Source organism: Cynoglossus semilaevis, chromosome 19, assembly GCF_000523025.1.
Source record: "Cynoglossus semilaevis isolate Cse_v1.0 chromosome 19, Cse_v1.0, whole genome shotgun sequence".
Lineage (NCBI taxonomy): Eukaryota > Metazoa > Chordata > Actinopteri > Pleuronectiformes > Cynoglossidae > Cynoglossus > Cynoglossus semilaevis.
This window is the reverse complement of record NC_024325.1, coordinates 15,661,040-15,672,850: the sequence shown is the minus strand read 5'-3', so window position 1 is coordinate 15,672,850 and position 11,811 is coordinate 15,661,040. Positions and strand designations below refer to the sequence as shown.

Sequence of the window (11,811 nt, the reverse complement as noted above, 5' to 3'; positions counted from 1 at the left end):
CATTGTAGAAGGAAAAACAAAGAGGGGTGTTTGTGGACGGGCAGCTCCGTCCATCGTTTGCTTTGGTCTGAGTCCAGCAGCTGGGTTGTCCACGGTTTCTTCTGCCGCAGAAACATTTCCCTCTCGCTCATACCAGAGCGGTGACGTGGTGTCACAGCACGACCAGAACACTGTTGCTCTGCTCGGCTTACAACACACACACACACACACACACACACACAGTTATTATTTCTCAACCCTCGGTGAACAGTACCAGTGAACAGTACCAGTGAACAGTACCAGGGAACAGTACAAACACTGACTCTTCTTCTCCCTCCGTCAGCGTCTCTCTTTCTAAATACAATGTCAGAGACGGGGAGGTGAGGAGGTAACAGCAGAAGGCTTTTGGATCTCCCCTTCTCCCCTCCTCCCCCTTCTCTCCCCCCATCCCTCATCCAAATCCCCAGCTTTGGACCCACCAGGTTGTCTATTGTCAAGCTGAGAAACCACATGACAGGAGTGTGTCCACACCCCACGCCATCCCACACCCACCGCAGCAACAAAGTCTGAATTAAAGAAAGCAGAATGTGACTGGTGACTGGTGCAGTACGTGGGATCTCCCTCAGCAGTACAAAAAAAAAAACAAAAAAAAACTAAAAAACTTTAAAGCTGAAAAACTGCAGAGAAATTCAAGCACTTGAAAAAAAAAAATATATAGTCAATTCTAACTCAAGCACTTGAAAAAAAAAAATATATATATATAGTCAATTCTAATGCTACAAGAAAAAACGATGCATAATATGCGATTCCCAAAACAAGACAGGAGTAGATTTGGTTTTTAATGCATTCATTTGGAGTATTTAAATTAGACACAAAATAAAGTGTTGAAAAAATAACATCAGTATTGAAGTAAATAAATAACAAAGCCCATAATGATAATGATGAGGATGTTTTTTTAAATATATCCCAACGCTAGTTTTAAGTTCAACATTTATGGGGAAAACATTAAAGATGAATCATTTTATGAACAAGAACAAACTCTTCTGACAACAACAACAACAACAAAAAAAAAACAATTTCAAATTATCAGCCGGTGAGATTTATGTTCGACATAAAATTCAAGCTTAAGAAAAAACCTTAAGAAACAAACGACGATAAAGTGCAGGTTTGTAGCTCACTGTTAGCTAACCTGCTAACTTCTAACAACGTTTTGGAGGGAAATCAAAGTTCACACAAAACAGGGGTTTAGTTCTGTGTGTTACGTGAGTTTCTCGAACCCCCCAACACACACACAAAGACACACACACACACGCACAGACACAAAGAGGTGAACAGGATTATACTGTGACTGAGTGCACTCTGATACTGTGGAATGTGTTGGGCTGAATAGGAGGCGGGTTTGAAGCTTTGACTGTCAGTGGAGCTCATTAAAAACAGCAGCAGCAGCAGCATCTATAGACGGCTGTGTTGGTGTACAAGGGTTAAAGGTGCAGTTCACCGAAAAGGCAGAAGGGGTTTATATTTAAATAGGGTTTAAGCCTGTACTTAGACGTTACAGTAATAATGGATTGTAAGGTCGGACTTTTGTTACAGCCATGATTGTTTTTCTTATTCATGGACGTCACGTACAATGACATTAGAACTTCTACTTCTACTTCTTTTTTTGGCTATGTGCTAAAATTAACCAGCACTCTGGTGGAGCTGTGAACCAGCCTCAGGAAAGGATGCGAACGTTCGATGGAAACACTGTTGTACAAGAAGTGACACGAGAAAATAATGTATATTATATATATATATATATTTTTTTTTTGTAGGGTTGTCACAGTTCAAAATCTATATTCTCTGCTGTCAGATTTCCTGCTGCTGGGCAGAATTTTTCTGAATAATAATAATAGAGTCAGAGTAAAATTTTGAGTTTTACAAAAGCAATTTTTTCTTCTTTAAGCCAGTAATCACCCAGACAACAGTGGGTGGTTACTGGTCTGTGAAATTGGTGAAGCTCTTTTTAATCCCATCTGTTTAAATATGAATTCTGCGCCAAAAAAGTCAAAACAACTGGGGAAAAGAGGATAATTGTATTTAAAGTGGACATAAAAACTGGAAGTTATTTGGTGTTTTTTGTTATTTTAACGTATTAACAACACTTTGTTCAATCATCATCACAAAACACTGGATCCCATCTGATCACAGCTTCTTTGAATTTGATGTATCTTTTATTAACGTTAGCATTTAGCCCTGCAGTGAAAAAAACCCCATTGAAGCTGAGCATCAACAGGGTTTAATACGCTCTGCCGATATAGGAACATGTGAGAATGTGGAGATCTCACCTGAAGATCTGAACGGTCATTTAGTTTATTGTGATTAAACTAAAAAATAAAAGTAAATAAAAGTTAAAAATGCTAACCTGGAACGATGGTCATAAATCCCTGTAGAACCCTATATTGGACCAAAGATGGAGGCAGTAAAACGCCTCACCCCTCCAACCTCACCCCACTTCCCTCAGATTCTTCACTGACCTTGTTTTGCTTCATCAAATGCAAATGTTCTTTTCGCGTCGAGTCTTTTGAGGTTTCACTCACACGGCGACAAGTGGGGGACATCAAAGAGGAATATTCACTGCAGGGAGAGAAAAAAAAAAAAGAAAGCATTTTATCCTGAATACATTTCTGTCTGGAAGGAGACTTTTCTGAATAAAACATTAAGCTGAGTTTTTTTTTTTTTTGAAGGATTTAAAAAACACGACATTCTAACAACACACTTCTGTGCAGGAGGTCTTCGTTTCCTGGGAACAGTTCTGTGACGCACTGGAAGAGATGAGTTTGACTTTTCCAGTGGCGACGACTGTTTGTAATAAATAGAATAAAAGTGTTCTGTTAAAATCCACCAACTGAATCCACATGAGAGACGTTGGCAGCAGCGGCAGAAGTCGCTAACGTCACACTCTCCGGCTCTAAGAAAAACACCTTTTACGGCCTAACCGTCGACGGCAATTATTGGCAATTAGCTGAACTAACCAGCAGTTTGTTCAATAAGGAATGGAGTGATGGAAAAGGCTGAGCAGGACAAAGGGGGAGAGTTTGATTTGGACTGTTGTTAAATTTCTTTGGCTAGAAATGGATAAATGAATGGATGGATGGATTTTATTCATCAGTCAAATAGTTTTCTTCGCTCATGTCTAAGGAGTGAAAAAATAATTTATAATTAATGAAGGCTTTGTGCCAGTTTGGGGCTGCATTCCTGTTGATAATTGTGGTTCTATCAACATTCCCGTTGTCCTCAGTTCAGGCAGATGTTCACGTTATCACCTTATTCACTGTTCCACAGTTCTGTCTGAGTCGACCTCGCGTGTCAACGCTGACCTTCTGCTTCACTCACTTCATTCTTTAGGATCAGCTCTTGTTTTGATATTTTTCAGCACAGTGGTTCAACGGCTCACTCTCCCCCCTCCTCCCTCCTGTGAATGGAGGTTCTGTTGCCCGCGTAGTGCCCGGCGCCGTGGCCACTCTGGCGGCCTTCATGGCGGCCCTGGTCTCCCTGTGCCAGGGGACGCAGAGACAGCACTACCGCACGGTGGCTGTGTTTCTCTTCACTGCAGGTGAGCTGGCATCGAACTCTACGACCTCATGTCAGAGTCCTAATGTGAAATGATCTAAAATTATCTGTCATGTCATTCTAAATACAGTTCTTTTATTTACAAACGTAGCTGACTTCCTTTTAGCTACTTCTGCCATGTAGTTGTTTAATTGAACTTTCATTTAACCATCAAAAATGTACATTACTTACTTAGCTTTTTCTGAGCTAATTTAGCTAATTAGCTTTTGGTTGGCATATTTGTAGCTAACTTTATCTAACTTTAAAGGAAGTACCCTAAACTTTTGGTCCACTTTTCCTGTTTCACTTCCAGTAAACCACAGTGTACTCTCTGTTCTTTCGAGGCATTTTAAAACACCCATCGATAGAATTCCAAGGCCGCCATGCGCTAGGCCTTGGCTAGCTTGATATGAATATTTATCCAAGGACGTAGCACATGGTACTCGCACAGACTGGGAAGAAGAAATAAACAGCACATACTGCATAAACGTTCAGCGCGGCCTCAACGATTTCCATATCGACAGTGGTTTCTTATGTTTAATAAAAGAGCCGCTGAATAACGTTTGCTGGTTGAGCTCATATTTTCTGCGGCGTGTGGAGTCTGGGGAGCTGAAGACTCACGTGCCAAGAAAAAAAAAAAAAACACACACACAGCCACAGAGTTTAGCAGAACTACGAGCTCACTGAAGTCAGCAAAGTTAGGAGTGGGGGGAAAAAAAAAACCATGGAAGCAAAGAGTTCTTACTCTCCACACGGCTCCCAGTCGGATCAGGACTCTCCTGCAGCCTCTGTGAGACCAGCCCAGGGCTGAACCCACACTCTGACACCCGGCTGATGGAGCACCTACGTGTGAAACATGCAATTAAAACGTAAAAGGATTCACAGTCAAGTCAGGAGACGGGGACGCTGCGTTCACTGTGGAGACGGATCTATCTGAGTCCAACAATGGAGCGGGAAAAACGAACCGCTCACAACTCTGTCAACTTCCAAAATAAAACATCACGTCAGTGTAAAAAAAAACAAAAAAAAAAACGACAGGGGTGTGGTAGTAGTACTGCAGTAATTACAGCGTTCCTTTTTCAAAAACACTTTAATTTGTCCAGTTGAAACTATTTGATGTCTTGTTAAACTGTCTTTTTTTAACAGCCAATAGAAAGTTATCACTCGGTTGTGGTTGCAGAACATCGGACACTAAGAAAAGAAAATCCCATAAAGAACGAGTGAGGTTTCATTCGTTCTTTGTTGAAGACTGAGAGAACTTTTCCCTGAAGCATTTATCTATGATTAATATTCAGGAGTGAAAACTGTTTTTGGCTCCACTTTTCTTCTCGCTGCTGTTATATGTACCGGACGAAGACGGCAGATATTAAAACATACTTTATTGCTAAGCTGTGCGTCGTAGCTCTGAAGAACATTTGAGGCCGACATAAAGGAGATTTTGTTCTGGCCTGTTCCCGGAAACGTAATTCATTGAGGACCAGTTGGTTCTGTCAGTGGAATGGTTATTGCTTTGACTGTTGGCCCCTTTTACCCAGGAGCGTGGGCAGGCGGTGTTATCCTTTCCTGTGCGTAATTGCTTTAAGAGCCTTGCAGTGAACAAGGTCTCCATACAGGAACACGCCACGCTCCTCGGAGCAGCAGCAGCAGAAGGAGCAGCAGCAGGAGGTGGAGCGGCAGAAGGAGCCGCTTGTTAAATGCCTGTTGGCCAGGAGTCAGTGGTTGTGTGCCGTTTCCTTTCTGTTCTGTTCAGAAATATGACCTCAGTGCGGCTCAACCGTCAGTCTGGGCTCAGTCAACGCCGACACATTCCTCGACCGCCTCGAGTGTCACCGACAGTCGAGGGTTAGGGACGAGGCGGTGCCACGGACGCTGTAACAGTCGTGTCATTACTGAGAGCCGACTGAAAACTCGGAAACTGTCCACTGATCCGTGGAAAACTGTCCCGCATTTTCAAGGACTCAACGTGTCTGCGCGGCCTTCGCTTCTGAATGTGGTTAACGTGCAGTTCGAGTCAGTCAAAAATGAGGGGGGAAAGACTGGCCACATTAAAGGCTCCTAACTTCCCTCCGAACATGAAATCCACGGGGAGACGTGCGTGTCGTGGAAAGATTTGTTTTCTCAAAGCCCCGTCTTTTTATGGAAGCCTCGCATTTGAAGGATGTCTTCAAACTGAAAAAGAAAACTTTGGGTCGAGCACATTATGTTCCTCAGGAAAGAATGTTTTTAAAAATGTTGAGACTTCCAGTCCACACACACTCGTGTCTACACCGAGTGTTTTATGTCACATTGTTCAAAATAAACTTTGTTAGAAATGATTACATTTGGATGAGGACATAATAAAAATGGTCGTGTTAGAAGTATTTTACCCAGTTGTTATTGCTGGAAACATTACGGTGTCGTCTGCAAACATGATGACCACTTCTTTAAGATGTGGATGGATGGATGTCTTATTTATTGCAGATTATTTTCTGCTACCTAAAACATATTGCTACCTGGGGATAATGAGGTTGAACATTCTAACTACCTCAAACTGATTTGCACCACCCTCACGTACTTCTCTGCCACTTCTTCTGATCATCTTTTTGCTTTTTATCAAAACATCTCACAAAACTCACCGACAGAAACTTCCTTCACGAATCTTCTTTCCCTGGCTGCAGATTTTTTTTTTCCTTTTCAAAATGTGCAGCACATCCTCCACACCTTCTCAGCGATAGCTTCAGAGCTTCAGAGGATATCAACGTTCTCCGTGCTTAATCTTCATGGAGACGGCCTTTCCTTTTCCCTCACTCTCCACTTCTTGATTCACTCTCTTTTTTTATTTCCCTCCACTCGTCCTTCCCTCGCTGCATATTTTACGTGTTTGTTATTAAACAATTCTGCATTAAATATTTATTTAAGTAATTTATTTTCAATCCTTTCATCCAGAGGTGCAGCAGACTCATAAATCCACCAGAGAGAAGTCGTCGTATAAATAGCACCTGTCTGGTCAGAGCAGTTACTTTAAACACACTGTTTGACACCCGTTCCGTTTTTACTACGCCCTCACTGATGGTGTTTTATCTTTGCTGGGTTTGTGGGAAGATTTGTTCTGACACCTCGTCTCAGGTCCTATTTTTAATGCACTAAAAACCACTTTGTTCCTGCAGAGTCATTTGCATCAGGAAATTTGATTTCATTTATTTGTTTTTGTTTGTTCTGTTCCAGTGGTTCTTCAGGCCTGCGCTCTGGTCCTCTTCCCCATCAAGTTCATCGATGGAACGGTTCTCCAGACGTACCACGAGTTCAACTGGGGCTACGGTCTGGGCTGGGGGGCCACCATCTTCATGCTGGGAGCAGGAATCCTCTTCTGCCTACGGACGGACATATACGAGGACGCCATGTACTGAGTCCTCTGCCACCACGCCCTCTACTGGAAGTACACACATCACAGACGCAGATGCACACACAGGAGGTGTGCTCCACCCCCCCCGTCCGCCCCCCCCGTCCACTCTGTTTTCCCCTCTCTCTCGGCCGCTCTGTTATTTTTAGTCAACATTCGTGGGTCTGATTTATGCCAGGGTTGTTTGAAAGGGACCTCCACCCCCACCACACACACACACACACACACACACACACACACACCTCGGCCTCGCTGCTTATCAACAGCGAGGTGACGAAGCGCAGAGTGTCGTGGACCAGACGGAGTCTCCAGTGCCGGACATTTTCATTGGACGTTCGCCTGCATTTCTCTCGTGCCAGAGAAACCAGACAGCGGGATTGTGATCGCACGATGGAGGGACGTTTGAAATGAATTCAGTATCTCGACATTTCCTTTTTTAATTTTTTTTTTTTCGCTTTTGAGGCATTACATGATGACGAGCTTTTTTGTGTATTTATAGTATTATTACACTTTCAGGTAAAAAACTCTGAAATCCTGAAATCCTGCGTTATGCTACATACATGCAGTCTAAATATATAATATATACTCATTGGGAGTATAGTCAGTAACAAAGTAAAGCCAGTATTAGAGTAATAACATTTTGGGGTTTTTTTTACCTCCGTAATTCCGTCATAGTTCGGGGCTGCATTTTATCCTGAACTTGAAAAGTATTCCTGAGGATTACCACAGAATTAATAAACAAATGACACCTCTTAATCTAAACATATTTATGTTCTAAAAGTTTAATAGACATCAGATTCAACGTAATTTTTTTTCTTTTTTTTTAGAAATACGAGTACGTAACGACTTGTGCACACTAGTGTATGTATGAATCGAAGCCTTCTGTTCTTAGAAGTGTAAAGTAGACGGCTGTAAAATACGCTGGCGCTACAGTAGCAGCGATTGGTAGTTTGCTTGGAAACCTGTGTTGTAAATGTGTATAAAGAGGAATAATACTACTAATAATAATCCAGATTAAATGACGCGGCTGTAGATTTGGGAGTTTGATGAGTGTAAGTTATTGTAGATGAAGATGTTAGTGTCACATGTTATTTAAAATAAAAAAATAAAAAATAAAAACACAGGACTAAAGTGAACAGCGGGTCGTCTAATGTTTCATTGTGATTTCTGGATTCGTGAATTACATTTGACATATTATGTAGGGATGTACGATAATATCGGCCGACCGATACTATTGGCCCAATATTAGCATTATTATGTAATATATGGAAGAATCGGGTTTTCATTATCGGAGGGAAAAAAATGATAATGAAAACCCGAAAACACCTCGCCTGAGTTTGTCCAAATGATGTTTGCTCTAAAAATAGGTTTGGGGGAAAACTGCTGTATATGAAGGTGAAGGCCACTAGATGGCAGCATTGCAACTCATTTTATTAATTTATTTTTACAACCAGGGGATTGTATGCAGAATGCTGGTGCCAGTGACTGTTACAGTGGTTTGTACAGATAAACAAATAAATATTACCAGGCCCTTAATAGTATTTTGCGGGTGAAGTGTTTGGACCATATCGGCAAAAAGTTAATATCGGACATCCCTAATATTGTATTGTTGTTATATTTTTTTCAATTTTTTAATGAGTCATTTCATCGTTTGGTGAAAGGAAATTAAACTTTACAGCAGTAGAACAAAATTCAATGTCATATTTTCGGTCGTTTTTTTTATAATTACTTTCACCCGTTATTTATTGCAAAAACAACATTAATTTTGACAGCCCTAATTAAAATGACATTTTCTTATTGCAGCTGTTGACAGTGTGAAATATCCTGTGTCCTCCCAGAGATAGACGTTAGTAACAAACTCACCTTCATTACGACTGATCCAGAACAACACGTCAGGTGTGAAATGTTCCTGATTAATCCACAGATGATGAGAACTCAGCCTCATCAGCCTCAGCCGTTAAACACCAGCGTCATGGACACAGAACTAGTGTTGTCACAGTGATCAGCATCTATTCAGCTCAGCTGTGCTGATCCACATCAGCTCCATCAGCTCCACCTGTGTGTCCGCCCACAGCTGAGGGTCGTCAGCTGCTGCAGGTGATACAAGAGGCTGGACTGCAGCTCAGTTTGGTGTTGATGTTGTAGCCTGATGATGTTGTGTTTGTTTGTGCTGGGGTTTTGGGGTTTGGTGGTGTTTTTTATTTTTATTGGATTTTTTTATAGGAAAGGTTAGGATTTATGTCTGATATCTAGAGAAATAACTACTTGTCATTGTGTTGCTGAGAGCGACTTGGCAGCTGGTGGACTCGAACCTGAAACATTCTGGACCCAAGTCCACTTCCTAAACCACCACTGCCCACTTTTTTTTTTTTTTTTTAAATAGTGATCTCAATAGTAAATAACAGTAGCACTACACGCCCTGGAAGCAGGAGTTGATCATTTGAAATAACTTTAAACCCAATCCTGAAAAAACACTTTCTAAACTGAAAGTGAAGGCAAAGTGAAAATGTTTGGACATCGATGCCAATAAATGATGATAATAATAAAACAAAGATGTTGAAACGACCAGGAAGAAAAGATGAAGATCGTGGAGACTGTTCCTGGATGTCGGCAGTGGGTGGGAGTGGAGGCAGACGATCCACTGTGGAGACTTCATTTGACTCCAGGCTGTTTATTTATGCATGTTTTATAGATGACTGTGGTTTATTTTATTTTTTTATTTTTTTTCTTTACCTCCGGTCCCGGGGTGTTTTGTGTGGCACAGAAGGCTCTTCCACACTTGAGCAGCCTGCTGTGAAATCTCCCACCACACATTTTTCTTTTCACTCCACACAGACCTGAAGCTGCAACAGCTGGTTTGAGAATGTTTTTGGGGGTAAATAGTTTCTGCTGCAGCAGCAGCAGCAGCAGTGGCAGCAGCAGCAGCAGCGGTGTGACAACTCCCTGCTGTGGTAAAGAGACAAATTCTCCACCACGTGAATTCCATGCTTGGCTTTTGTGGACAGCGTGATGGCGGTGAAAGAGCGAGGTGCCAGGTCAGCGCTTGTCCTAGAATAGCCCCGACCTCCCAGGAATTTTTTGGGGACAGTTTTTCGGAGGTGACCTGGTTTTGTAGCAGAGTGGGTGGACACAAAAACGAAAGCATTATTTCAGTTTGTCCCAGGAGTGAAGTAAATTAAACAGAGTAGAAGATTAAATGTGTTGAACAGAGGGGGAGTAATTCTAGTTCCACCTCGGTGTGTCCCTGCACTGACTTCGCTTTCTGTTCTTTAATATCACGGTTTCAAATGAAACATGTTCTAACTTTGGTGTGTGTTAAAGGTCAGAGGTCAAAAGTCACGAGGGTCTTTGGAGCTGCCTCTACTGCAGGGGTCAATGTTTTTTTGAACCTGAGGTAGAGACAGAGCTCAGACCTCAGACCTCCTGCCCAGTGAACACATACCTCATTGTTGGGCACTTAACACCAAACTGTTCAATTATACACAGGTTCACATATTTATATTTGTGGGGGGGAAATGTAATTTTTTTTTTAAAGAAAAAAGAAAGACCTCCTGCATCCTGCAGTACCTCTAAAATCCTCTAGAAGTCGCAGCTTCACCGTTGAAGACCTCAGTATTACGCAATGGCAGTGTTGTCATACATACATACATGGACCTACGTTGAAAACACTTGTACACACAGTATTACAGTACCTCTAAAGTACTGCATCTGTTTCCTAACGTGAACTTTTGACAGGTGAAAACCACATGTGAATAGTTTTATCAGAGAAAAATGTACCTTTAAGTAGAAAATATAAAGTAAAAAATGAAAAAAAAAACAAGTTTTTTAAACAATCTGTCATCATTGTGTTTTATTTATTTATTCTATAGAATCAATGACAAACTGTGGTGTGGGTACACTGGGTGGTACTTGAGCTCCCTCTAGTGGTACTCAGCTGAATCTGAAACTTCGTCTGCAGGCTATGTTGCTTTCCGTGTGTGTGTGTGTGTTCCTGGTATATGGAGTAATAGTACTGTACTGTACATGTACTGGTACTTGGGGAGACAAGTGTTCTGCAGGTGGATCCAGCGTTCTGTGGAAACAACAACATGGAACTCTATTATAATGTGACGGAACCACGTTCCCAGGTCACTGAATCAGCTGACGCTGCAGCTGCTGCGTTTATACTCTCTCTCTCTCTCTCTCTCTCTCTCTCTCTATCTCTGATCCAAGAATTCTCAGGAAATTACAACATCTTCCACGAATCCACATCCAGCTCACTGTGCCCGCGGGGGGAAAGAGAAGAAGACAATTCGGTCCAGATGACGTGACTCAGAGCTCGTCCTGATCAGAGTGAGGCGGCGGTGCTCGGTGCAGACGCTGCAGGGTGGCTGTTTTTGGGAGGTCAGCTGACCCCTGGGTGCAGTAACCAGTCAGGCCCTGCACACTTTGACTCTGCAGGGACAGATTCCAGTTACTGAGACCAGAGGACAGACGTAAACGTCCTGGTGTCTGGAAAGACAACTTGAGTTTGGTTAAATATTGTTATTGACTAATGCTATAATACATTTAAAAAAATACAACATTACATACACATTACATGTTAAATATCCTGATCCTGGTTGAGATGGATGCTCCACAGTTTTGGTTGGTCGATTTGAAGGATCGTTGGATCCCAGTCTCGCCGACGAAGACGAAGACGAAGACGAAGAAGCTCATTAACTTTTCCAACAAAGTTGGAGTTTTTGTTGCCTTGACAACAAACCTCAGCACATCTGGTCGTGACGTTTGAACCTGTAATGCTCACACTGTCAAATTTTTAATTTACTTTTTTTTTTATCTTTTCCTAATTTTTTTAAGTTGACCTTTTTAATTTAATTTTT

At 41.9% G+C, this 11,811-nt stretch overlaps 1 protein-coding gene and 1 long non-coding RNA gene across 4 annotated transcripts in view; one reads left to right on the top strand and one right to left on the bottom strand.

Moving 5' to 3' along the window:
• The window catches only part of LOC103395571 (transmembrane protein 47-like), a 10,274-nt gene extending 2,194 nt beyond the window's left edge, over positions 1-8,080 (top strand). The window contains exons 2-3 of the mRNA XM_025065867.1: positions 3,400-3,574; positions 6,775-8,080. Of these exons, the coding sequence (XP_024921635.1) occupies positions 3,400-3,574; positions 6,775-6,956 (357 nt within the window). The 3' untranslated portion in view covers positions 6,957-8,080. The remainder of the gene's footprint in view (positions 1-3,399; positions 3,575-6,774) is intronic.
• A 2,702-nt stretch (positions 8,081-10,782) lies between these two features.
• LOC112488643 (uncharacterized) lies at positions 10,783-11,811 on the bottom strand. 3 transcript variants are annotated; one of them, XR_003052951.1, is made up of 2 exons: positions 11,522-11,811; positions 10,783-11,383 (listed from the first exon to the last, which is right to left on the bottom strand). It is a non-coding gene; the product is annotated as an uncharacterized LOC112488643 (long non-coding RNA). The 3 variants fall into 3 exon arrangements; XR_003052952.1 differs by having other exon boundaries at positions 10,783-11,440; positions 11,529-11,811; XR_003052950.1 differs by having other exon boundaries at positions 11,529-11,811.